The 27,642-nt window shown below is 38.5% G+C and overlaps 1 protein-coding gene across 3 annotated transcripts in view; it reads left to right on the top strand.

The window, feature by feature from the left end:
- TSPAN8 (tetraspanin 8) overlaps positions 1-23,597 on the top strand; it is an 88,351-nt gene extending 64,754 nt beyond the window's left edge. For all 3 annotated transcript variants that reach the window (XM_050746632.1, XM_050746630.1, XM_050746631.1), the window contains 6 exons: positions 1,468-1,605; positions 3,072-3,146; positions 3,242-3,349; positions 15,207-15,338; positions 18,623-18,706; positions 22,634-23,597. In XM_050746632.1, coding sequence (XP_050602589.1) covers positions 1,468-1,605; positions 3,072-3,146; positions 3,242-3,349; positions 15,207-15,338; positions 18,623-18,706; positions 22,634-22,687 — 591 coding nt within the window. In that variant the 3' untranslated portion in view covers positions 22,688-23,597. The remainder of the gene's footprint in view (positions 1-1,467; positions 1,606-3,071; positions 3,147-3,241; positions 3,350-15,206; positions 15,339-18,622; positions 18,707-22,633) is intronic.
- The last annotated feature ends 4,045 nt before the right edge of the window (positions 23,598-27,642 follow it).

The raw sequence follows: 27,642 nt of genomic DNA, 5'->3' as shown, positions 1-27,642 counted from the left end.
AACAATAAAAACAAACAAAAATCTTTAGGACTTAACCAAGCTTTCAAAATATGTAAATTGAAACATTATCTGTAGGCATAGACTTTTAAGAGACAAAGGAGGCCTAGCTATCACAGAGGTTGACCCAATTCCCTTCTATAAATGGGGAAACTGGAGCCCAGTAGGTTGGGTGACTGTTCCATATTTATTAGGACCCTGACAAAATATAGATATTTGTTTTAATGCTTTTATAACTTTAGCACATTCATTCCTATTGATTGTTGAATAAAAGTTTTCTCTAGGCAATAAGTAGAATTAGAAAGCCTTGAAAAACAAAAATATCATTAAAGCATATCAGTCATTTTTGTATTGACTATTAAAGGAGCTGACCTCCATGCTATATAGCCCATTCTGGGAGGCAGAGGTTTCGAGTTAGTCTAGGAACTAGTGCTCTATCTAGAGAGAGCCCAGTAGATAGAGGTTATAGAAGACAAATGGGCTACATACAGGATTTATGCATAACACACGCACAAGGCTTTACTTTTTCATTTGATTTACTTCTGGATAAATCCACATATCAAGGACAAGAGGTAGACTGAGGCTAGGTGTTATGAGGGTGGTGAAGACGAGTATGTGTGTGTTGTTGGGAGAACTGAATTATGCCTGATGGGTAGCCCACCCACTATAAAGAACCCTAGGATTTTTTTCCTCTCATATCTCATTAACTAACAGTCAAAATAAAGAGTTTCTAGATGACTTTATGGACTATGGCTTCTGGGAACAAAGAGATAAAATTGATATGAAATATCAGGAACTGGATTTCTTTTTAATGAAGATACAATGCATTTTTATTAACCCATGGAAATTCCCTCATGTCCCTTTTCAGTTAACTCTTGTTTTCCCTTCTGCCTTGCTCAAAGTCAAGCACTGCTTTGATTTTTATAACCATAGTTTTGCTTATGCTTGAACTTTATAGAAATGGAATCATACAGTATTTAATTTTTTATGTGGCTTCTTTAGCTCAGCATAATGACTCTGAAATTCATTCATATTTTTGTGTCTATCAGTAATTTAAAGAACTTGAACTTTTTAAAGAATTAAAAACCATAAGAACACATGCTTTATAATGCTACATTATGTAGAATACACAAAATATGTGAACCAAAGATTACATCAAGAAGAGTAAAAGTAACTGTCCTAAGCTTTTTAAAATAGGGTTTAAAAAAACCTATTACATTTCTTCTACCCAGCTTTCAACATATCATTTTAGAAAAATATAAGGTTGGAAACATTATTTGGGCAAATAGCACTTCAATAGAATGTGAGTTCCATGAGGGCCAGGATTTGTACTTTTTAAGATCACTGATGTATTTCAAGGTGCTGGCACAGGACTTGACACATAGTAGGCACTCAATGGATATTTGCTGAATGAGCAAAATCAACTTCAAGGAAAGAAATTTTCTGCCATTAATCTCTTTTTTACTTCAGATTTTAAATTCTACAGATGTGGGCTCTAGCTCCCATGTTGCTGCGGACATATTGATTGCTGTAGGTGCCATCATCATGATTATGGGATTCCTGGGATGCTGCGGTGCTATAAAAGAAAGTCGCTGCATGCTTCTGTTGGTGAGTTCTCTAAACAAATCCCAGTGTCCAACCTTCAGACTCCAGATAATTCTCTCCCATCCCTATTGTCTGTTAAAAAATGCCATGATTGATGAAACTCTACCTCCAACTTCTCTTTAGAAGGTTTGAGTGTGTAAGCTGATCTGGCTTAGATTTGGCTTAGTTTGGCTTAGAAACTGGAGGATACTCTGAGAGGAAACAAATTTTAATCATTCATCTATTCATTCATTCACTCATTCAACATTACTGCCATACCTCTGTGTGTCAGATATTGTGCTAAATAATACATAAGACCTTTAGAACCTACTAGGGAAGATTAATAAGTAAGCAAATAGCTACAGTGGGAGTGGCCCCAGAAACAAAGGGCAAGACAGGGGATGGGACTTTCAAACCAGGGCAGAAGTGAATAAGGTATTTGTATGAGTGAGGGTAGGAAAAGCTTTCTGGAAAGCTGGTGTGTTTGGGAACTGAGAAGCCTTGGGTATGGCAGGAGACCGGCAAGACTGTTTCCAGTAAATGGTGGAAGATGAATCCAAGTGTGGGTTGTGGTAAAATCATAGGTGTTTTACATGCCATGCTAAAAAAAAAAAAAAATTTAAATGAATGAGATAATCAGAATTGTCTCTTAGAGAGCATCGAGGAGGATTAATTGGTTTTGGATAATTCATAAACATTCATTTTTAACATATACAGTAGAAAATGGATATAGTTAAAATATTCGGAAAAAAATCAAGTGTTTAGCAGATACAAATATGACATAAAAGTTTATCAGATCTAATCTAAACTTATTCCTCTAATAAAGTAAGGATTATATCAGTACCTGAGAAAAAATGTTTAAAACTGTTTGATTATTGTGAGGGATGATAGAGACAGAGTTTTAAAGGGACTCTAATAACATTCCTACTGATTGCTTTTTGAAAAGCAAGGCCTCGTTTGCAATTGAAGAATTTAATTACTCAAGGAGCTTGTTTTTAAAAAAACTAACTGTCTTTGGGCTGCATCCTTCTAAATTATGATTCAGCGTATCTGAGGCCGATTTCAGGAATCTATATATGTAACAAGATGCCAGGTGATTCTGATAGTAGTTGGAGATGCTGTTTCAAAGCCAGTTCTGAGTTTGTGTGAGGTTGTGTTTGATGAAGAAAGGGAAGGAGTAAAATAACATTCAAATAAATTCATCTCAGTTTTCAGACTTCCCTCTAGTCAATATCATACAGATACCAATAGTTGTTTTGATAATTTTTTGCCTGAACCACTTTCCTCGATCAGTCTCTGGAGCAAAGTTTTCTGAGTAGTAAAGAACCCAAAATTTTCAGCTTGAAGTAAAAAGTGGAATAAATGAAGAGTGTGACTGACACTCTCACTGTGATATAATCCCGGCTGTAGAGAGAAGTGCTGTGCCAAAATGTCCCCAGATGTTACTGAATGCACTGAGGATAATGTGTATTTCTTTTCCTCTTCTTCAGTTTTTCATAGGCTTGCTTCTGATCCTGCTCCTGCAGGTGGCGGCAGGTATCCTAGGAGCTGTTTTAAAATCTGAGGTGTGTGGACAGATGTTTGAAAATTTTGAAAAAGTTTGAAAAATTGAAATACTACCTTGTGGCATGAATAATGTAAAATACTTTTCAATTTTCAGTCTGATCGCATTATCAATGAAACTCTCCATAACAACACAGAGCTTTTGAGCACCACAGAGGAAAGTGCAAAACAATTCCAGCAAGCCATGGCTGAGTTTCAAAAAGAGGTAATTAGAATTCGTTGTTCATTTTAAAGAGTTGGACATAGTTCTTCTGTGTTTGTTTAGTTTTTAACGCATATTCCTTAAAGATTGAAAAATGTCTCCATTTTGCAGATTTTGATTGATTATTCTGTCACCATGCAATAAGAAATATCTAAGATATTTGTAATTACTTTCTCACTTCATAGAAAGTTCTGAAGCGGTTTTGAAGGACAGAAATTAAGAAGATACATTTATGACAGGTTAAGCCTCGAATGAGTCAAATCAATAATAGTTTTAATATTTTCCATTTACCATTTAAAAGGATAGTGGGTCTGGGAATCTCCTCTCTTTCTCTCTCTCTCCCTTTTTTTTTTTTTTTTTTTTTTTTTGAGACAGAGTCTCGCTCTGTCACCCAGGCTGGAGTGAAGTGGTGCAATCTCGGCTCACTGCAACCTCTGCCTGCCGGGTGATTCTCCTGCCTCAGCCTCCTGAGTAGCTAAGACTACAGGCATGCGCCACCACACCCGGCTCAGTTTTTGTATTTTTAGTAGAGACAGGGTTTCACCATGTTGGTGAGGTTGGTTTTGAACTCCTGACCTCAAGCGATCCACCTGCCTTAGCCTCCCAAAGTGCTGGGATTACAGGGGTGAGCCACCGCACATAGCCTCTCTCTCTTCTTTTTAAAAAATAATGAATTATTTTGAGGACAGGGTCTTGCTGTGTCACTCAGCCTGGAGTGCAGTAGTACAATCATAGCTCACTGCAATTTCAACCACCAGGACTCAAGAGATCTTCCCACCTCAGGTTCCTGAGTAGCTAGGACCACAAGCACGCATCAGCATGCCTGGCTACCTTTTTAAAAATTATTTCATTTTTGTAGAGAGAGGGGTCTTACTATGTTGCCTAGACTGGTCTCAGATTCCTGACCTCAAGTGATCCTCCTGCCTTGGGCTCCCAAAGTGCTGGGATTACAAGCATGAGCAACCATGTCCAACCTCTCTTTTTCTCTTTCTCAGCCTCCACCACTTCTCTGTCTCATAAAAATGGTAATAGCTAACATTAATTGCTACTATGTACCAGGTTTTATATCCAGTAGCTCATTTAATACCCACAACAACCCTATGGATGGGTAATATCATTATCCTCATTAACCGTATTTTACAGATAAGGAGATTGGGATTTAGGGAGGTCTAACAGCTACGAAGTGATGGGTTGGAATTTGAACCCAGATCTGTCTGACAAGTCTATTATTTTTTAAATCAGTATACTATCCCCTCCTTTTTCCTTTAAAGTCAAAATATGGGTGGACATTGAAGGTCTTCTACTCTCGGGCTCCTACCTAATATTTTAACTTTACTAAGTACTGCTCTCTAAAGAGTAAACTCTAGTCTAGCCAGGTTTGTGTACTCAGGGTCCCTTGGACAATTCTGCCTTCCTGCCTTTGCATCAGTTTCCATCCTCGGAGTGCTCTTACTGCTTTTTCCTCCTGAATATATGCATGTCATGGAAATTCACAGAATCTTAGGAGAGGCCTGAATTTTATAGGTCACTTAATCTGACTTCTCACTGATAAACATATTTTATATTTATGGTCATCTACCCTCAAATGAAATATTAAAGAGGTGAAAGTTTACTAATTTTTGCCCATCCCGCTTATATACAAGTCTGATGATTAGTATGTTATTTCTTAATTTGAAACAAAATCTGCCTCCCTAGGATTTACATCATTTAGTATGAGTTTTTCCAGAGTTTCAGAGGAAAAAAACATTATTGATGCTTTTATATATGATAGATTTTTCTTTGAGAATGGCTATTCAACTCCGAAAATCCTTGCTTTTCAAGTGGAAACATCCTTGGTTTCTCGAACTGTTTATCAGATGCCTTTTTTTTCTCCCCCAGAGCATTCACTAGTTCCTATTTGGATAGACGCCAGCTTGTAAAAATTCTGCTTAAAGCATCATTTCCAAAAACTGAAACCTGGTATGGGTCAGTCCCTGTTTAACTTCCTTTCTGATGTGCTTTTCCTAGCTCCCCCTAGTTGCATCCTTTGATTCTCTCCTTTCCGGGATCATTCTTACTCTAGAGCCCAGCTTAAAACAGGCTTAAAGCAGGAAGAATTTATGCAGCCTCAGTACCTCTGCTGGATGGGGCTGAGCATCCCAGACCCATCCCAAGGTGTTGACCTAGGACAAAATATACTAGAGATAATCACTGAGCCTCTGGTTTGGGTCCTGAGTAACATCTGCTGCACACCTCCCTGGATTCAAGGTCTCCGTGCCAGTCCTGGGTTTCTAAATGTTTCTAAATGTTGTAGCATGTTCTCCTGAAGTGCTCCTGCTCTTGTAAAGAAATCCTATGGCTGAAGTTCCTTGTGTTCGTAGGACTATATTTATTCAAATGTTCATTATGAGTCTTCTTCTCCTTCTTCTCCTTCTTTCCTTCTCCTTCTCGTCCTTCTCCTCCTCCTTCTCCTTCTTCCTTTTCTTCTTCTCCTCCATCTCCCCTTCTTTTATCTCCTGCTTCTTCTGCTGATTCTTTTTCTGCCTCCTCCTCTTGTTCTCCTCCTGCTCTCCCTTCTTGTCCCTCATTCTCCTCCTCCTCCTCGTCCTTCTTCTTCTTTCTCCTCCTCCTCTTCCTCCTCTTCCCTCTGCCTCCTCCTCCTCCTTCTTCCCCCTCCTCCTCTCCTTCTTCTCCTCCTCCTCCTTCTTCTTTCTCCTCCCTCCTTCTCCTCCTCCTATTTTCTCCTCCTCCTCCCCCTTCCCCTTCCTCTTCCCCTTCCCCCTCCCCCTCCCCTCCTCCTCCTCCTCCTCCGCCTTCTTCTTCTTCTTCTTCTTCCTTCTTTCTTCTTCTTCTTCTTTCTTCTTCTTCTTCTTCTTCTTCTTCTTCTTCTTCTTCTTCTTCTTCTTCTTCTTCTTCTTCTTCTTCTTCTTCTTCTTCTTCTTCTTCTTCTTCTTCTTCTTCTTCTTCTTCTTCTTCTTCTTCTTCTTCTTCTTCTTCTTCTTCTTCTTCTTCTTCTTCCTCCTCTTCCTCCTCCTCCTCCTCCTCCTCCTCCTCCTCCTTCTCCACTGTGCTCTCTTTTGTAAGTTATGCTTCTTTGGGAAAAGAATCCTACCACCACAAACTCTGGCTGGATGACCTGGGGTCCCATAACACATTGACAAAAGCTGCAGATGCTGAGTGGCTTTCTCTTTGGATTTCAGGGATTTCCCACAAAAATTCCCTGTCAACATACTGATGAAATGCACCCCTTTTGGATTCTTGCTCATTATTGTTTGTCTAGGGGTGTTGTATCATTCAGTGCATACTGCCTTTTTCATCCAGGTGTTACACCACTTTCAACAAGTCCTGACCAGCTTCTTCTTTAACTGCTCCTATCTCTGATGTAGTGACTTGATATTGTGACAAGTTTTAAACTTCCTCACTTCTACCCTCTCATCTGTGAGTATGTCTTTATGCCTCCCTAAGGAGTCCTGAGGTCTACCGTATTCCAAATATGAACTGATCTGTAAGTGAGAATATAAATTTTATAGTGGAACTTACTTTACATTTGACAGAGGATATCTGTATCAGTTAACACTACTCAAGATTATGTAATCAGAAAGAATAAACAATCATGTCTGCCATGGGAACAGGAAAGGAGGTTGTTTCAAGAGCACCCTCCTTGCTAGTACTGACCTTGAGACAAACTGACATTTCCAGCTCTCTGTCATATAAACATCTGTTGAGTAATGTTTTTGTGTAACTCAGTCTTTGGACCTAAGTATAAGACTTCATATCTGCCTCAGTTGAATTTGTTAGTTTATCTCTGTTATTTAAACTATCTTTGAAATTTGACTGTTCTCCAGCATATTAATCATCACTCCTAGCTCTACATAAACTACAGAATTGGAAAGATATTTTTTCTGTTTATTCAAATCATTGATAACAATGCTGAACAGATCGTGTTCCTGTAAGAGCATAACAGAAACAACACCAACAGCAAACAATGAAAACAAAAACAATAAAAGCAAATGCATTATTGAGTGCTTTCTTCAACCTGGGAGTTCTTATCTTTACATGGATTTTCTCATGTTTATCTTTATGATAAATCTGCAAATTAAATGCTATTATTAGCAACTGTTATTATCTGTGTTTTACAGATGAACCAACTTTGGCACAGAGGTTAAATTAATGTGGATAATAAACATGATTACCTGCCCAGTAAATGAAAATTCTGTCAGTATCTTGGCATTGCAATGTGTCAGAGCTGGGAAAACCACTTAGTCTTGGTTCTGTTGTTTTCAGCCATTTTTCCCCCCATTTCTACACGAAGTGTTTTCCCTCTAATAGAGCAGATGGAAGCAAGATGAAGGATAATTATCTTTCTTTCTCCCATCAAATAATATTATGTGCCACATGCCCTGATGCTTGGGGTTATCATTTCCTTGTTTTTCTTCCTGAAACATGGCTACGAACCCTCCTTCCTCTCTTTTTTAGTGTTTTTTCCATGAATCAGTTTATTCTGGGGCTATAACTTTCCTGACATCCTAAGAGCTTGATTTTTCACTTGTGTTCCGTCCCATATTTTAAAGATGTTCATAAAATTCAATCTTATGGGAGGCTCCTTGAGCATCTATTTTGGTCTTTGCAATATCTCTCATCTTTTTCCTCCTCTCTTTCAAAAGTGATCAGAGATCATGGAGTGGAAATTTCACTTTTAAAACTTCACATCTCTTTTGAGCAACAATTCTTTGACTCTCTTGTGAATTCTTTGGAAACCTTTTTGACAATATCTAAGTTACATAGATCTGACTCTCTTTTGTCATTAAAAACTAGTAGGTGAGGCTGGGCACGGTGGCTCATGCCTGTAATCCCAACACTTTGGGAGTCTAAGGTGGGCAGATCACGAGGTCAGGAGATTGAGACCATCTTGGCCAACGTGGTAAAACCTAGTCTTTACTAAAAATACAAAAATTAGCTGGGCGTGGTGGTGCATGCCTGTAATCTCAGCTACTCGGGAGGCTGAGGTAGGAGAATCGCTTGATCCAGGGAGTTGGAGGTTGCAGTGAGCCAAGATCACGCCACTGCACTCCAGCCTGATGACAGAGCAAGACTCCATCTCAAACAAACAAACAAACAAAAAAACTAGTAGGTGAGAGGGCGGAGCAAGATGGCCAAATAGGACCAGCTCCAGTCTCCAACTCCCAGCGCGAGCGACACAGAAGACCGGTGATTTCTGCATTTTCAACTGAGGTACTGGGTTCATCTCACTAGGGAGTGCCGGACAATCGGTGCTGGTCTGCTGCTGCAGCCCGACCAGCGAGAGCTGAAGCAGGGCGAGGCATTGCTCACCTGGGAAGCGCAAGAGGGAAGGGAATCCCTTTACCTAGCCAGGGGAACTGAGACACACAACACCTGGAAAATCGGGTAACTCCCACCCCAATACTGCGCTTTAAGCAAACAGGCACACCAGGAGATTATATCCCACACCTGGCTGGGAGGGTCCCACGCCCACGGAGCCTCCCTCATTGCTAGCACAGCAGTCTGCGATCTAACCGCAAGGCAGCAGCGAGGCTGGGGGAGGGGCGCCCGCCATTGCTGAGGCTTAAGTAGGTAAACAAAGCCCTGGGAAGATCCAACTGGGTGGAGCTCACAGCAGCTCAAGGAAACCTGCCTGTCTCTGTGGGACAGGGCACAGCTAAACAACAACAACAACAACACAACAAAAGCAGCAGAAACCTCTGCAGATGCAAACAACTCTGTCTGACAGCTTTGAAAAGAGCAGTGGATCTCCCAACAGGGAGGTTGAGATCTGAGAAGGAACAGACTGCCTGCTCAAGTGGGTCCCTGACCCCTGAGTAGCCTAACTGGGAGACATCCCCCACTAGGGGCAGTCTGACACCCCACACCTCACAGGGTGGAGTACACCCCTGAGAGGAAGCTTCCAAAGTAAGAATCAGACAGGTACACTCGCTGTTCAGCAATATTCTATCTTCTGCAGCCTCTGCTGCTGACACCCAGGCGAACAGGGTCTGGAGTGGACCTCAAGCAATCTCCAACAGACCTACAGCTGAGGGTCCTGACTGTTAGAAGGAAAACTATCAAACAGGAAGGACACCTACACCAAAACCCCATCAGTACGTCACCATCATCAAAGACCAGAGGCAGATAAAACCACAAAGATGGGGAAAAAGCAGGGCAGAAAAGCTGGAAATTCAAAAAATAAGAGTGAATCTCCCCCTGCAAAGGAGCGCAGCTTATCGCCAGCAACGGATCAAAGCTGGACAGAGAATGACTTTGACGAGATGAGAGAAGAAGGCTTCAGTCCATCAAACTTCTCAGAGCTAAAGGAGGAATTACGTACCCAGCGCAAAGAAACTAAAAATCTTGAAAAAGGAGTGGAAGAATTGATAGCTAGAGTAACTAATGCAGAGAAGGTCATAAATAAAATGACAGAGATGAAAACCATGACACGAGAAATACGTGACAAATGCACAAGCTTCGGTAATCGACTCGATCAACTGGAAGAAAGAGTATCAGCCATAGAGGATCAAATGAATGAAATGAAGCGAGAAGAGAAATCTAAAGAAAAAAGAAGAAAAAGAAATGAACAAAGCCTGCAAGAAGTATGGGATTATGTAAAAAGACCAAATCTACGTCTGATTGGGGTGCCTGAAAGTGAGGGGGGAAATGGAACCAAGTTGGAAAACACTCTTCAGGATATCATCCAGGAGAACTTCCCCAACCTAGTAGGGCAGACCAACATTCAAATCCTGGAAATACAGAGAACACCACAAAGATACTCCTCGAGAAGAGCAACTCCAAGACACATAATTGCCAGATTCACCAAAGTTGAAATGAAGGAAAAAATCTTAAGGGCAGCCAGAGAGAAAGGTCGGGTTACCCACAAAGGGAAGCCCATCAGACTAACAGCAGATCTCTTGGCAGAAACTCTACAAGCCAGAAGAGAGTGGGGGCCAATATTCAACATTCTTAAAGAAAGGAATCTTAAACCCAGAATTTCATATCCAGCCAAACTAAGTTTCATAAGTGAAGGAGAAATAAAATCCTTTACAGATAAGCAAATGCTTAGAGATTTTGTCACCACCAGGCCTGCCTTACAAGAGACCCTGAAGGAAGCACTAAACATGGAAAGGAACAACTGGTACCAGCCATTGCAAAAACATGCCAAGATGTAAAGACCATCGAGGCCAGGAAGAAACTGCATCAACTAACGAGCAAAATAACCAGTTAATATCATAATGGCAGGATCAAGTTCACACATAACAATATTAACCTTAAATGTAAATGGACTAAACGCTCCAATTAAAAGACACAGACTGGCAAACTGGATAAAGAGTCAAGACCCATCAGTTTGCTGTATTCAGGAGACCCATCTCACACGCAGAAACATACATAGGCTCAAAATAAAGGGATGGAGGAAGATTTACCAAGCCAATGGAGAACAAAAAAAAAGTAGGGGTTGCAATACTAGTCTCTGATAAAACAGACTTTAAACCATCAAAGATCAAAAGAGACAAAGAAGGCCATTACATAATGGTAAAGGGATCAATTCAACAGGAAGACCTAACTATCCTAAATATATATGCACCCAATACAGGAGCACCCAGATTCATAAAGCAAGTCCTTAGAGACTTACAAAGAGACTTAGACTCCCATACAATAATAATGGGAGACTTCAACACTCCACTGTCGACATTAGACAGATCAACGAGACAGAAAGTTAACAAGGATATCCAGGAATTGAACTCATCTCTGCAGCAAGCAGACCTAATGGACATCTATAGAACTCTCCACCCCAAATCAACAGAATATACGTTCTTCTCAGCACCACATCACACTTATTCCAAAATTGACCACATAATTGGAAGTAAAGCACTCCTCAGCAAATGTACAGGAACAGAAATTATAACAAACTGTCTCTCAGACCACAGTGCAATCAAACTAGAACTCAGGACTAAGAAACTCAATCAAAACCTCTCAACGACATGGAAACTGAACAACCTGCTCCTGAATGACTACTGGGTACATAACGAAATGAAGGCAGAAATAAAGATGTTCTTTGAAACCAATGAGAACAAAGATACAACATACCAGAATCTCTGGGACACATTTAAAGCAGTGTGTAGAGGGAAATTTATAGCACTAAATGCCCACAAGAGAAAGCTGGAAAGATCTAAAATTGACAGTCTAACATCACAATTAAAAGAACTAGAGAAGCAAGAGCAAACAGATTCAAAAGCTAGCAGAAGGCAAGAAATAACTAAGATCAGAGCAGAACTGAAGGAGATAGAGACACAAAAAACCCTCCAAAAAATCAATGAATCCAGGAGTTGGTTTTTGAAAAGATCAACAAAATTGACAGACGGCTAGCAAGGATAATAAAGAAGAAAAGAGAGAAGAATCAAATAGACGCAATAAAAAATTATAAAGGGGATATCACCACCGACCCCACAGAAATACAGACTACCATCAGAGAATACTATAAACACCTCTACGCAAATAAACTAGAAAATCTAGAAGAAATGGATAATTTCCTGGACATGTACACTCTTCCAAGACTAAACCAGGAAGAAGCTGAATCCCTGAATAGACCAATAGCAGGCTCTGAAATTGAGGCAATAATTAATAGCCTACCAACCAAAAAAAGTCCAGGACCAGATGGATTCACAGCTGAATTCTACCAGAGGTACAAGGAGGAGCTGTACCATTCCTTCTGAAACTATTCCAATCAATAGAAAAAGAGGGAATCCTCCCTAACTCATTTTATGAGGCCAACATCATCCTGATACCAAAGCTTGGCAGAGACACAACAAAAAAAGAGAATTTTAGACCAATATCCCTCATGAACATCGATGCAAAATGCCTCAATAAAATACTGGCAAACCAGATTCAGCAACACATCAAAAAGCTTATCCATCATGATCAAGTGGGCTTCAACCCTGGGATTCAAGGCTGGTTCGACATTCGCAAATCAATAAACGTAATCCAGCATATAAACAGAACCAAAGACAAGAACCACATGATTATCTCAATAGATGCAGAAAAGGCTTTCGACAAAATTCAACAGCCCTTCATGCTAAAAACGCTCAATAAATTCGGTATTGATGGAACGTACCTGAAAATAATAACAGCTATTTATGACAAACCCACAGCCAATATCATACTGAATGGGCAAAAACTGAAAAAATTCCCTTTGAAAACTGGCACAAGACAGGGATGCCCTCTCTCACCACTCCTATTCAACATAGTGTTGGAAGTTCTGGCTAGGGCAATCAGGCAAGAGAAAGAAATCAAGGGTATTCAGTTAGGAAAAGAAGAAGTCAAACTGTCCCTGTTTGCAGATGACATGATTGTATATTTAGAAAACCCCATTGTCTCAGCCCAAAATCTCCTTAAGCTGATAAGCAACTTCAGCAAAGTCTCAGGATACAAAATTAATGTGCAAAAATCACAAGCATTCTTATACACCAGTAACAGACAAACAGAGAGCCAAATCATGAATGAACTTCCGTTCACAGTTGCTCCAAAGAGAATAAGATACCTAGGAATCCAACTTACAAGGGATGTAAAGGACGTCTTCAAGGAGAGCTACAAACCACTGCTCAGTGAAATAAAAGAGGACACAAACAAATAGAAGAACATACCATGCTCATGGATAGGAAGAATCAATATCGTGAAAATGGCCATACTGCCCACGGTTATTTATAGATTCAATGCCATCCCCATCAAGCTACCAACGAGTTTCTTCACAGAATTGGAAAAAAACTGCTTTAAAGTTCATATGGAACCGAAAAAGAGCCTGCATTGCCAAGACAATCCTAAGTCAAAAGAACAAAGCTGGAGGCATCACGCTACCTGACTTCAAACTATACTACAAGGCTACAGTAACCAAAACAGCATGGTACTGGTACCAAAACAGAGATATAGACCAATGGAACAGAACAGAGTCCTCAGAAATAATACCACACATCTACAGCCATCTGATCTTTGACAAACCTGAGAGAAACAAGAAATGGGGAAAGGATTCCCTATTTAATAAATGGTGCTGGGAAAATTGGCTAGCCATAAGTAGAAAGCTGAAACTGGATCCTTTCCTTACTCCTTATGTGAAAATTAATTCAAGATGGATTAGAGACTTAAATGTTAGACCTAATACCATAAAAACCCTAGAAGAAAACCTAGGTAGTACCATTCAGGACATAGGCATGGGCAAAGACTTCATGTCTAAAACACCAAAAGCAACAGCAGCAAAAGCCAAAATTGACAAATGGGATCTAATTAAACTAAAGAACTTCTGCACAGCAAAAGAAACTACCATCAGAGTGAACAGGCAACCTACAGAATGGGAGAAAATTTTTGCAATCTACTCATCTGACAAAGGGCTAATATCCAGAACCTACAAAGAACTCAAACAAATTTACAAGAAAAAAATAAACAACCCCATCAAAAAGTGGGCAAAGGATATGAACAGACATTTCTCAAAAGAAGACATTCATAGGGCCAACAGACACAGGAAAAAATGCTCATCATCACTGGCCATCAGAGAAATGCAAATCAAAACCACAATGAGGTACCATCTCACTCCAGTTAGAATGGCGATCGTGAAAAAGTCAAGAAACGGCCGGGCGCGGTGGCTCAAGCCTGTAATCCCATGACTTTGGGAGGCCGAGACGGGCGGATCACGAGGTCAGGAGATCGAGACCATCCTGGCTAACACAGTGAAACCCCGTCTCTACTAAAAAATACAAAAAAATAGCCGGGCGAGGTGGCGGGCGCCTGTAGTCCCAGCTACTCAGGAGGCTGAGGCAGGAGAATGGTGCAAACCCAGGAGGCGGAGCTTGCAGTGAGCTGAGATCCGGCCACTGCACTCCAGCCTGGGCAACAGAGCGAGACTCCGTCTCAAAAAAAAAAAAAAGTCAAGAAACAACAGGTGCTGGAGAGGATGTGGAGAAATAGGAACACTTTTACACTGTTGGTGGGATGGTAAACTAGTTCAACCATTATGGAAAACAGTATGGCAATTCCTCAAGGATCTACAACTAGAAGTACCATATGACCCAGCCATCCCATTACTGGATATATACCCAAAGGATTATAAATCATGCTGCTATAAAGACACACACACACGTATGTTTATCGCGGCACTATTCACAATAGCAAAGACTTGGAATCAACCGAAATGTCCATCAGTGACAGACTGGATTAAGAAAATGTGGCACATATACACCATGGAATACTGTGCAGCCATAAAAAAGGATGAGTTTGTGTCCTTTGTAGGGACATGGATGCAACTGGAAACCATCATTCTTAGCAAATTACCACAAGAACAGAAAACCAAACACCACATGTTCTCACTCATAGGTGGGAACTGAACAATGAGATCACTTGGACTCGGGAAGGGGAACATCACACACCAGGGCCTATCATGGGGAGGGGGGAGAGGGGAGGGATTTCATTGGGAGTTATACCTGATGTAAATGACGAGTTGATGGGTGCTGAGGAGTTGATGAATGCAGCACACCAACATGGCACAAGTATACATATGTAACAAACCTGCACGTTATGCACATGTACCCTACAACTTAAAGTATAATAATTAAAAAAAAACAAAAACAAAAACTAGTAGGTGAGTTTTTCATCTTCCCAACTTCTTCACATTTTTGAGTCTGCAACTCCATTTTTCCATCATTAATGTAAAGATCAAAATGAAAAAATCCTTAATATTTACTTCTATATAGAGAAAGGTGAAAGGTGACTTATATGGTGTTTTAGCATAATAACCATTTTAATAATGACTTCAGAAGATTATAATTTAATGTATTGCCAATGTTTGTAATCTTCGTACTGACTGCTTCTCATTCTACCCTTTATCAAACAGTTTAAATGCTGTGGTTTGATCAATGGAGCTGCTGATTGGGGAAATAATTTTCAACAAGATCCCAAATTATGTGAATGTCTAGATACGCAGAGACCATGCACCACCTATAATGGAAAACAAGTTTACAAAGAGGTGAGAACTAAATCACATTTGATAAAATAAGCAATTCTGTTACTTTCTTTTCACAATTAAAGTCCCTACAAAAAATTAAAATGTATCAAGTACAATGGGAATCATGATATAAAAATCTCAGAAATTTCCCAAATTAAAAAAATCCTTATTTAAAGATAAAAGCAGATAGACTTCATTTATTCTATGAGTCTGGCATCATTTAAGTCCAATCTTAATAGGTCAAAGAAACATTCTGCTGCAATGGGAGGCAAAGTACAAACTAACATAAAAGTTTATTTTGTCCTCTCTTTGGTCATCTTAATCATTACTCTCCTTTATTTTTTCCTACTTTAACATGACTTCTAGAAAACAATATTTTCACTTTAATTTTCAAAGTCAATGTTTTTTGTTTTCTAATCAAATTTCCTTTTCTCAAGAAATGAGGTTTCTTCTTTCTCAAAATTTAAAAAAAAGAACTCCAAGTCCTTCCCAATATGTTTAAGGGTTTAGGTTCTCTATGTTATTGACAGCTACCAATTTACCTAGTTATTGCTGCAATTGAGAAGTTACCTTGAACATTTAAAGTCAATTTAAAAAGACAGGTTAATCTTTTATGTGTTGTAGAGGTCATATTTATGTGACTTGTGAATGTCAGTACGTGGGTGTCCTAGTTCTTCTTATTGATCAATTCATCAAATACTTATTGACCACCTTCTATGCACCAAGCCTTCTACCAGTCACTGGAAATTCATTCCTGAACAGAGCACAATGTCTGCACTCATGGAGCTGATGCTTAAATAAGGAAGAGAGAAAGATAATTAGGCAACTTCAATCCAATGGTCTACTAGTATTTCATGGATAGAGATGGGTGCAAGGTGTTATGGGACCCCATCTCACTTAGTCTGTGGGGTTCCGGATATGGCTTCATGAAGAACATGACATCTGTCCCTTCGTCAGCTGTTCCTTCTGCTTAGAAAAAATGTGTTCAAAAATTACAATTGATATTAGTATTTCACTTATTTGCTGTTATTCTTCAGTGCCTACTACATGTCAGACGGAACCTTGCTAGGGTTAGACATACCTCTGAATCCTCTAGGAGATTACAATCTAGTTGAGAGGCAGATACATTAAAAGCCATTATAAATTCACAATGAATTAATCTTAATATCTATAATACCCAAATATTATTTTCAATCTAGAATTGTTTTGATTTAGTAACTGCTGCTGAGATTAATTTATACAAGGAAATAGAAAGTATCTCAGGGGAAACTACCCTCTCCTTGACTATTTATCTTTTTCACTGGTCTTATCAAAATTAAAGAGGCTCTTCCCTGAAGGGGAATTGCTGTCATTAATACTTAAAGTATGTCACTAAGATTTAAAATAACTCAATAAGTAATCTACCAGACTACAGTGTTATACTGCGTTTTTCCTTGTCACAATAATATTACTACAAAAAGTTTGATTCTTACTTTTTATATTCTCCCTGCTCCTCTCCTGCCTACCTAATGTTAGTGACATAATATTTACAAGGAAAAGGGGAAATAAATATAATGTAAATGAAGATAGTTTCCACTTAGGATAATGAGGAAATCAGTAAATTCAATTGCAGATTGCTATTTGTCTCCTGTTCAAATTCAACTCAAAGATGTTTTTCCTCAAGACAGATTCTGAAAAACCCCTGGAATTATCCTAAAAAAACTACTAGATAGTTTCTGTAAGTTCACACAATTCCGCTGAATATAGGCTGATAGCTACACCAGTTTCCCAAAAGGAAGGTTGTAAATTCATAAAATACTTCCATCTGCCATGTGTAAGTTGCAAGAAGTCTGGTAAAATGAAAAATATGGAATGGCCATAATTCACATTTCTTTTTTTTCTCTTCCTTTTGCCAAGATAACCTCATTATCTTAGGGGAAGAGGAAGAGAAAAACCTTTGAAACATAATGAATGTGACTCAGTAGATACAATCATTAATCTCATCGTTAACCTAAATGACATAATAATTTCCTTGAATGTTTACCACTTTGGGTTAAAGGTGAATGGAGAAACTCATTACAGTCAGGAATGAAGGGGAAAAGATGACTTAGCCTTCTGGAGAACTTTTATTTTATTTAACAAATAGCAATATTTTGTTGGCCCTTTGCATATATATAACCATCCAAGGGATAATATATTTCAGGGCAGTACAAAAATAACACTATTATATTGTGTGGTCTTATTCCATTTTAAAAGTTCTTCCCATAATTTACAATTCTTGAAGTTACTAGGTCTAGTCCAAAATGTTTTAAGCATGAAAATGCATGCTGGATTGCATGAAAATGCATACATTTCAAAAATGTAGCAGAGAGGCAACTTCCTAAATTCTCTTTTTTATCTAAAGTAATGGCATAATGGTAGACATAGTAAGTTTTTTCTTTTTAAGATAAAAATAGTCCTGATAAATATTAAGGGATTTTAAAAATGTCTTGTTTTTTTCCGGCAGCGGTGACCTCAAGCCTGTTATCCCCACACTTTCAGAGGCTGAGGTGGGTGGATTGCTTGAGCCCGGGAGTTCAAGACAAGCCTGGGCAACATGGCAAAACCCTGTCTCTACAAAACACAACAAAAATTAGCCAGGCATGGTGGCACATGCCTGCGGTCTGAGCTACTTGGGAGGCTTAGGTGGGAGGATCACTTGAGCCCAGGAAGTGAAGGCTGCAGTGAGCCAAGATCGCGCCTCTGCACTTCAGCTTCAGTGCTGGAGGGAGACCCTGTCTCAAAGAAAAAAAAAAAAATGAAAGAAAATACCTTGTTTTAAAAATGAAAATTTGCAATATTATTAGCTAAAATCTCAACCAGGAACCTTTCTGTTGTAGATTACAAACCTAAAACATCCTTAGTCAAGGTGGTATCAGCTCTAAAATGAATAAAGTTAAGATAAAATTATCATTTATACTTTTATGTTATAAAATGTATAGCTTTATCAACTATAAAATTTATAGTATAAATTATAAAATCTATCACTTGAGGATATGTTGGTGAAAAATCATTTATAATTATTAATCCCTAGATTCATCAATTAGGCAGTCAAGCAAAATTTTGTTCCTCAGTTGCTTTTTAATGTATAAACAAACCACAACAGTTACAACCTTTTGGAGCAAGGGTGAAGCAGGGAGTGCAAGGAACAACCCAGTTCCTTGTTGTTAAGTGTGTTTCTTGTTAGCAATGTAAAAAGTCAAACAAAAGAATAAAAATTTTGATTAATATAAGGTCGAATTTTTCTGAGGTAACTTTTAATGTTTTTGTTTTTTTTTTTTTAACAGCCCTGTATTTCTACCATAAAAGACTTATTGGCGAAAAGTTTCATAATAGTTATTGGAATAGCATTTGGACTGGCAGTTATTGAGGTACAGTATAATCTTGTATTATTGACTCTTTATTCTCTTGCTTGTTCATTAATTTTAAGAAATATTGATGGTGAACAAACAAACAAACAAACACAACAACCATAAGAAAACACAGATGCTTTAGAAAAGCACTGGATGCTGAAGGCTCATTATCTCCCTCAGTCAGCCTGAGTCTGAGGAGGAGATTCCCGTCTTAGGAAGTGAGCAGGGCTGAGACTCTTGCTTTTGAATGACCTCTCTACCGGGAAAAAGAATTAATTTTCGCATAGTTCTTAGTGCCAGGTATCTTTTTCCCACTGAAAACTAGCACAAGGGTTAAAATTTTCCAAAGTTAGAAGAAAAAGCACCAAACAAAGCAAAATACGACCTTTACAATTTCTTATTTCTCATCTTGATTTTGAAACAAAATAAAAACTGAACTCAAGAGTGTGAGAAGCTGTTTTCTTGTTACTTATTATTACATTCTAGAGAAATCCAAGAAGTTCTAAAAAGTAGAGGTAATTACCTCTGATATCCTCAGCTTAACTACTATTGACTCACTTGGAGAAATTTTCAAGGAAAATTGAGGCTTATATATTACTTTCATCACTTTAATTATTGATGTTGGAAAAATATCCCACATAGGATTTTTGTCTTGATGAACTTTCTTGGCATGTTTAAAAAAAAAAAAAAACACCTGAAAGACACTTTTCACATGACCTAAATTTGCCAAGAAAATGAATTAAAACTGCTTCAGAGAAGCATTTTGGAATCATCCCAGATCTTGGGTAATTTTGATATCAAGTAGATCAAATTCACTCACAATCCTATTCCAGGACATTAGCAAGAATGTTAATAATATGAAGTATCTCCCTGGTTAATGCCTGTGAGAGCTGGTTAGCTCAGCTGAGTGACTTGTGCTTCATGCTCATGGAATGCTGTGCGAGGTACTCCTTGGGCTTTCTGGTAATTTTCTACCTCTTACTCATGCCACATCACTGCCAGAAAGAAATTTTAACTGAGAATGAAGCAATTTGGTGGCCTACGTGGTTCTTTAGTTTGCTGGTGGAATTTCCCAGGCAACTATTAGAGAACGGTTAGGGACTATTAGCAGCAAATTAAACAGTGGGTTATTACTTTCTTGTCATCCAAATGAATAGGTATAAATATGAAGCATTCTTTGTTGGTAGGTTATGGCTATCTTTCTTTAGGTCTGATATATGTTCAGAGTCAAATGGTGCTATGGATTAGGTCTATTTCTCTTGATTCTGCATTTTGTAAGATGTATTTTGTTTCTCTGCTTTGTATTCTGGATTTATGCTAATTTAGAAATAAGGACTAATGGTCATGAAGATGAGTAAGAAATGAATGATTTAAATGAATCATTAGTGATTTTAAATGAATGATTTAAATGTATGAGACAACATGTTTTAAATGAGATATTTAATATAAGAGTTATATTTCATGTTAAACTCAAGTTCTGACAATTGACTATCACTAGCTCAAATCACAGATGCTCCTCAGTTAGCAAAACCAGAAAAAGTAAGGACATACTTGATTGGGGAGATTGATGAAATACTTTGTGTCATAGTCAAAGGCATTTTCAAGAATTTAAATACATCTAGTGGAAAATAAGATTACAAAAAGATTAATGCATTTCAGTATTTTATGAAATTGGTATATTCCATGTATTAATTACACGTTTAAATATTTTATTGGTTCTTCTAAAGACATATTCAGAGAAAAATAGCTCAATACAAACATTCTATACAGTAATTTATAGGTATGAAGTGTTTGTGGTACTATCATAAAACATAACTGTTTTTGAATTAGACCAAATTAATTGTGATTTCTAGACTATCTGCAGATATGGTAAATAGTTGGTTCAAGTAACTGAACTTTTTAAAATTGTTGTTCAGTTCCTCAATCTAAAACCTACCCTCCCTCTTTTAAAGGGAAACAAATCATTTTATATTCCATCTTCCTTTATTCAAAAAGTAGATTGGAAAAGTCTTCTGATACCCAGTCCATAAATTATGTATCCCAAAAACAGCATTTTATAGCTCATCTTACAGTCATTAGTACAAGTTTTCTATTGCTCTTTGACTTAGGCCTATCTCCCTTCTTTGTTTCCAAAGTTCAAATTCAAAAAAACACAAAGATACGAAAACAGAAAATCTCCTCTAAAAAATACTTTTAAGAAAACAGAAGCAAATATCTTCCTGCAGAAAATATGTTCAGAATGTCTCCACAGAAAAATATCATATAAAAAAAGACTGTCCCATATTTAGACCTTATGTTAGTATGTTTAGGCATAAGTTTTAGTGAGATGGGCCAATATTTGTTTCCAAAGCTCTGTTAGGATTATGTACCTAAGGGATTCTTCTCACATTGAATGCTAAAAATTATGCAAACTACCTTATTCTGCAAGAAAAATTTATCTATAGACATTTTTGGAATTCTTATTATTCTAGCTTAAAACAACCAGACTATCATATCTTTCCTCATTTGACTATAGCAACTTTACAAGCACAAAAAATGATCAGCACTTTCCTTGCTTTAATAAAAAAAGAAAAACTACACACTGAGAGCCATCACTTTGTAGGACAGAAGTTATCCCAACAGGAGGTCCTAGAAATAAAGCAGTTAAAAGAAAAATGATAATTTGACATGTTTTTAGACTGCTGCATACCTCTTAGCAAATTTATCATGAGTCTTGGCATACATCATAAAATGACGAATCTCTTTTAATTGTGTGCTATTTTTTTGAACAATGATAAATGCTTTTTTCAGGGACAATGAAATGCAAGAAAGTGTGATATTAACTGTCTAGTCTGCTGATAAATGGTGGGCTTCTATTTCAAGGATGTAGCAGTGAAAATGATAGTTGTCTTATCCCATTATTTTTTCCCATTAAAAAAAGTTCTTTCTTGATACTTGTCCCGCAGACTTAAGGCTCAGCATCAAGGCAAAAAGACTAAATTTCAGTCTTGAATTGTAGAATATTTTGAATGGAAATTATTACTTTTGCAGAGAATTGGTGTCAACCATTTTAAGAAGGAAGAAGTATTGGTTAGCAGTTCTCATTTGAATTACATTTCCAGTAAAGTGTTAGTAAGCAGAAAGTCTCAACACAGTAGAAGCATGTAAGTTGACTCAGCATAAATGGCACTTTGCCCTCCTCCGTCCTCCCTTCAAAGGGGGCTGGTGGGGAAGGAAACTTTCTATTGGTAACGCACACAGGTCCTGTCTATCATTTCTACGTCAAAGACATAGCGTGTAAGTCACCAACTGTAGAGCCAATTAGAGCAAATTTTGGGGTCCCTCATTCTTGGGAGAGCTACTTGAGATGGAAATTATGCCCCAGATTTTCAGTTGTGCTTTTTCACTTCAAAAGAAATTCCTGAATTAAGCTATTCCCCATAGTTTAGAAGCTTTTTTTAAAAAAGAGTTACTTCATTTTTGTATTCCTCTTGAAAATGCCTAAAACTGCAGCAGAAAAAAATTCTAGACTCCTTGATTTTTATGCAGATGATTTAAACCAGATGCTAATAACCTTTTTATGGAAGCAGTACGTATATTTAGCCCCCAGGGACCTGAGATCCCCAGTGCTCCAGAGGAGACGCTCTGCAGAAGAATGTGTGTGTTCCAGGAAAGGGAGTGGGTCTTCTGGTGGCAGCTGCTACTGTGCAGTTATATAGGGCCAGTTAGATAGAGGCTGATTGGCCAGCTAAAAAATGCTGATTAAAACACAAAAAAACCTAGAGAGCGTTTGCAGTGCTCTTCTGTCCCATTGGAACCTCTACTTTTCCAAGAGAGATGACTTAGATAGGATTGGAACTGTCAGTATACAAAATCTTTTCATATATAATGTTCTTTCTGTTTATTTATAATGTGTCCAGTGTTTTCCCTTAAATTCCATGTTAATCCTCTTATTTTGTTCTCTAGATACTGGGTTTGGTGTTTTCTATGGTCCTGTATTGCCAGATCGGGAGCAAATGAATCTGTGGATGTGTCAAGCTATCACCAGTAAAACCCCTTTAAAATGTTGCTTTGGCTTTGTAAATTTAAATATGTAAGTGCTATATAAGTCAGGAGCAGCTGTCTTTTTAAAATGTCTCAGCTAGCTAGACCACAGATACCTTCTAGACATATTGAACATATTTAAGGTTTGAGATCCCTTAAATATAAATATAAAAATGATATGAATGTATATTTTTACTCAAAATAAAAGTAATTGTTTACGTTGGTGCTTTTCTATGTCTGATCCTTGTGTTCAGGTGGTACAGTGCTTAAAATGTTCTTCTGGAGCCACCCAGTGGAATAATCATCTCCAAGCTGACAGGGCCACAGATAGTTAAGACAGTGGATCTGGGGTTCTTCAGAAACGATACTCTTTTATGTGATGTATCAACCATTGGTGATACGATTGAATCAAGTCTAATGTTAAAATAATTGGCAATGATCCAGGTAAAAGAGTCACCATCTCTTTTCTATTTATGTCACAACTACTAACAGTATCTCTCTTTTGCTGCGTGTCTATTGTAGGAACAAAAAGGTCTGAGTGCCCAACACCCAGCCATTGCTTCTCTGGTACCCGTCTGGATCTTCCTCTCAGACACGACAGTTATAACATTTTTTTCTTTCTAGTTCTCAGAAATATTTAACATTTTGGCTTTTTAGAGAAGTATAATATACAGACAATAAAGTCGATAATTCTTAATGTATAGCTCTGTGAATATGTGTACATCTGTGTAAGGACTAAGATCAGAGTTGGGCACAGTTGGCTCATGCCTGTAAGCTCAGCTGCCTGGGAAGCTGAGACAGTAGGATCTCTTGACCCCAGGAGTTTGAGACCAGCCTGAAAAATAGCGAGGCCCCCATCTCCAAAAAAAAAAAAGAAGATACAGAATATTTCTAGCACACCAGAAGAATGCTCCTTCATGCTGCCTCTCAGCAGTGGGCTGTATTTGGCTCACACCGACTTGCTGAGCAGATTGTACACATATACACAAAAGTTTTGTACACAAAGTTCTTCCCAACTTTGTGTTCAGTAACATGACATTGGTACCTTGAAATCTACCATGCTCGGAGTATTTATGCCATAGATACTGACAAATGCTGTAAATTCAGGGCTTTTCTTTCTTTTCTTTTCTTTCTTTTTTGGAGAGCTGGTTGATAAACATTTACCAATACACTGCCCCTCTCTGTAAATACTTCCCTAAAGGTAACCACTTTTCTGACTTCTGTGACATAGACTCATTTTGCCTGTTCATGAATTTTCTCTAAGTGGAATAATAAAGTGTGCACCCTGGCTTCTTTGGCTCAACATTTTGTGTGTGAGAATCAACCATTTGTTGCATGTAGCTGTAGTTTATTCTAATAGCTATGTAGCATTTCATTGTGTATGAATATATCACAATGTATATATCCATTCTTCTGTTGATGGGTATATAGTTTGTGTTCGGTTTGTCATGATTATAAATAAAGCTTCTATAAACATTCTTTTATATGTCATTTGGAACATGTATGTACTCATTTCTGGCTATATATGCAGGAGTAGAACTGCTTTGCATACATATGTTTAGCTTTAATACATTCTGTCAAGAAATTTTCTAAAGTTCCTTTTTTTTGAGACAGAGTCTCACTCTGTGGCCCAGGCTGGAGTGCAGCAGATATCTCAGCTCACTGCAACCTCTGCCTCCTGGGTTCACTCCATTCTCCTGCCTCAGCCTCCTGAGTAGCTGGGACTACAGGCGCCCAGCACCACATCCAGCTAATTTTTTGTATTTTTTAGTAGAGATGGGGTTTCACCGTGTTAGCCAGGGTGGTCTCGATCTCCTGACCTTGTGATCCTCCTGCCTTGGCCTCCCAAAGTGCTGGGATTACAGGCGTGAGCCACCACGCCTGGCCTTTCTAAAGTTCTTGTGCTAATGTATGCTGATACTAGAAAAGTATAATAGACTCAGTCTCATCTTCTGAGAAAGAGAAATATTATGGAAGGCAGTTCTTGTCAAGCTGATTAGATGGCAGCCAAGCAGTAGGAAACTTGGGGGAGCTTTGGGCTGGGTTAGGCACCCTTATTCTGTGCTTCCCTATTAATGATAAAAATAGCGGCTAGGTGAGGTGGCTCACACCTGTAATCCCAGCACTTTGGGAGGCTGAGGTGGATGGATAACCAGGTCAGGAGATCGAGACCATCCTGGCTAACACGGTGAAACCCCGTCTCTACTAAAAACACAAAAAATTAGCTGAGTGTGGTGGCGGATGCCTGTAGTCCCAGCTACTCAGAAGACTGAGACAGGAGAATTGCTTGAACGCGGGAGGGAGAGCTTGCAGTGAGCTAAGATCACGTCACTGCACTCCAGCCTGAGCGACAGAGCGAGACTCCGTCTCAAAAAAAAAAAAAAAAAAAAAAAAAAGCTATCCTTCTTTGAGTACATGTCATCTTCCAGGAACAATACCCAAATCTGTGCTTTTATTATCTCATTTTTAATCACTATATCATTATGAGGTAGGTACGATTATCATTCCCATTTCACAGGTAAGAACATTGAGGCTCAGAGGAGATAGATAATTTTGCTCAATTAGTAATTGGCAGAACTGGGAATCAAACCCTGTCAAATGTGTCCCAAACCCCGACTGTTGATCATGTTAGCTTTCCCATAATAAATTTATCAATAAACTTGCCATATTTTATTATAATTACCCATTCATGTGTTTGCCTCTGTTAGCATCCTCAAACTCTTTGAAGGCATTGATTGTTTTTTCTTTGTCTTTATGTCTCCAGTACCTATTCTTGTGCTTGGCATATAATAGGCACTTAACAAATTGTAGCCAAAAATAGTAGATTTATTGAGAGCATACTGTATGCCCACATATATTCTAACCACTTTACATAGAGTCACTCATTTAACTCAGAACAGCCCTCTTAGTTTGATACTATTACTAGACCAATTTACAGATAAGGAAAGCAGGGCCTAGAGAGATTAACTTTTTTTAGGTCATGTAGCTAGTAAGCGGAGGAGTTGTAATGCACTCTAAGTGACTCAAAATCCATGCTTTTTACATCATACCATTTTGTCATATGTTACAGTGTTATTGGGATAGATAAGAAAATGAATATTAACATGTCTTTTGCATATGTCAGGTACGTATTGCAGGTTCAACAAATATTATATAGTATCAATGATATAAAGAACTTGTATCAGTCAGGGTTGACAGAAAAATAAAAACCCTCCAGCTATTTCAAACAATGAAAAAATTATACAGGGAACTCCTATATTAGTCAGCTTGGACTGTCATAACAAAGTATAGCTGACTAGGTGGCTTAAACAACAGATTTTTTTTTTCTCAGAGTTCTGGAGTCTGAGAAGTCAAGGATCAAGGTGCTGGCCTCTTCAGTTCCTGGTAAGGGCTCTCTTCCTGACTTGCAGTTGAACTTCTTGCTGTGTCTTCACAAGGTAAAAAGAGAGCGTGTGTGTGCGCTCTGTTGTGTCTTCTTATAAAGACAATAATCCTGTCAGTCCAGGGTTCCACCCTTATGACCTTATTTAACATTAATTACTTTCTTACTCCAAATACAGCCACAGTGGGGGCTTCAACGTACGAATTTTAGGGGGAAACAATTCAATCCATAGTAACTGCTTACAGAGGTGATGGAAAAAGTAAGAAGCCAATAAGGAGGCAAGGTAAACCAGAGATTAGCAACAGCAGGGGTTGCTACTACCCTTAGGACTGGAGAAACAGAGATAATGTTACCAGACCCCAGGATCCAGGGCTGCCTTGTGGAAGATGAGCTATGGCTTGGATTCCAGAGAAAGACTAACAGGAACAGGAGCCATGGAGACTTAGCACTCATTATCAGAAGAAGAGAGAGAGGACAGAGAGCAGTGCCCTGGCTTCTCTCCCTCCCACTTCAGTCTCCTGTCAGACTTCCATTGACTGAGGCCACCTAGAAGTCAGAAAACAAGTGGCCCTGGAAAATACAGTTTCCTCTGACCCAAAGCAGAGCTGAGAATGCAAGGACTGGGCTGAGAGCAGACAGAAAGAAAAGACTGTTAGATTAAGTTTAGCCCAACGATGCCTTCTTATATAGTAAGTTTTACCTAAAGGTTTCTCTGTGCACAGTGAACTGTAACCTAACTGGGTGTGTAAACCAACTATAACCTACTCGTGTGCCAGTCACTCAGTTTTAGTCAATTAAAGGCAGCCAACTATTCAAACTCGGTTCAAGTAAGGCAAACGCAGAACTATAAGCAATCCAGCTGTTTCTGTACCTTACTTCCATTTTCTGTACATCACTTCCCTTTATGTCCATAAATCTTCCACCACCTGGCTGTGCTGGAGTCTCTCCGACTCCAGTGAATTATTCTTTCCTCAATTAAATTCTGTTAAATTTAATTTGTCAGTGATTTTTCTTTTAACAAGACTGTAATAGCAAATTGAGAGTTAGAGAGCAGGCAAACAGATCCTGAATTTTTTGAGAAAACGATATGAAAATTGCAGTAAGTGTAACAGATTTAAAATTATATGAGACGTTTTTGGGATTCTTCCTCTTTTAGCTCAAGTTCACAACATTTTAGGGGTCTAGAGGACTTACAGCAGTTGTTCTTTACTGGAGGGGGGCATTTTGCCCCTCAGGGGATATTTGTCAATGTCTGGAGACAATTTGGTTGCCACAATGGGTAGCAGGGGGATGTTACTAGTATCTAGTGGATGGAGGCCAGGAATGCTACTAAACTTTCTACAATGTACAGGTACGTGCTCACAACAAAGAATTATTTAGTCTAAAATGTCAATAATGCTGTGATTGAGAGATCCTGCTTTAGAGAATCACACATGTGAATAACAAAATATTGTTGTTGGGAGACAGTAAAATCCACGTTAAAAAGTGAATTGGATTGGAGTCGGTCCTAGACCAGGCTCTGACTGCTTGCCAATTTTGTATCCTTCGC

The sequence above is a fragment of the Macaca thibetana genome, chromosome 11 (assembly GCF_024542745.1).
Source record: "Macaca thibetana thibetana isolate TM-01 chromosome 11, ASM2454274v1, whole genome shotgun sequence".
Lineage (NCBI taxonomy): Eukaryota > Metazoa > Chordata > Mammalia > Primates > Cercopithecidae > Macaca > Macaca thibetana.
This window is presented reverse-complemented; position numbering and strand designations above follow the sequence as displayed.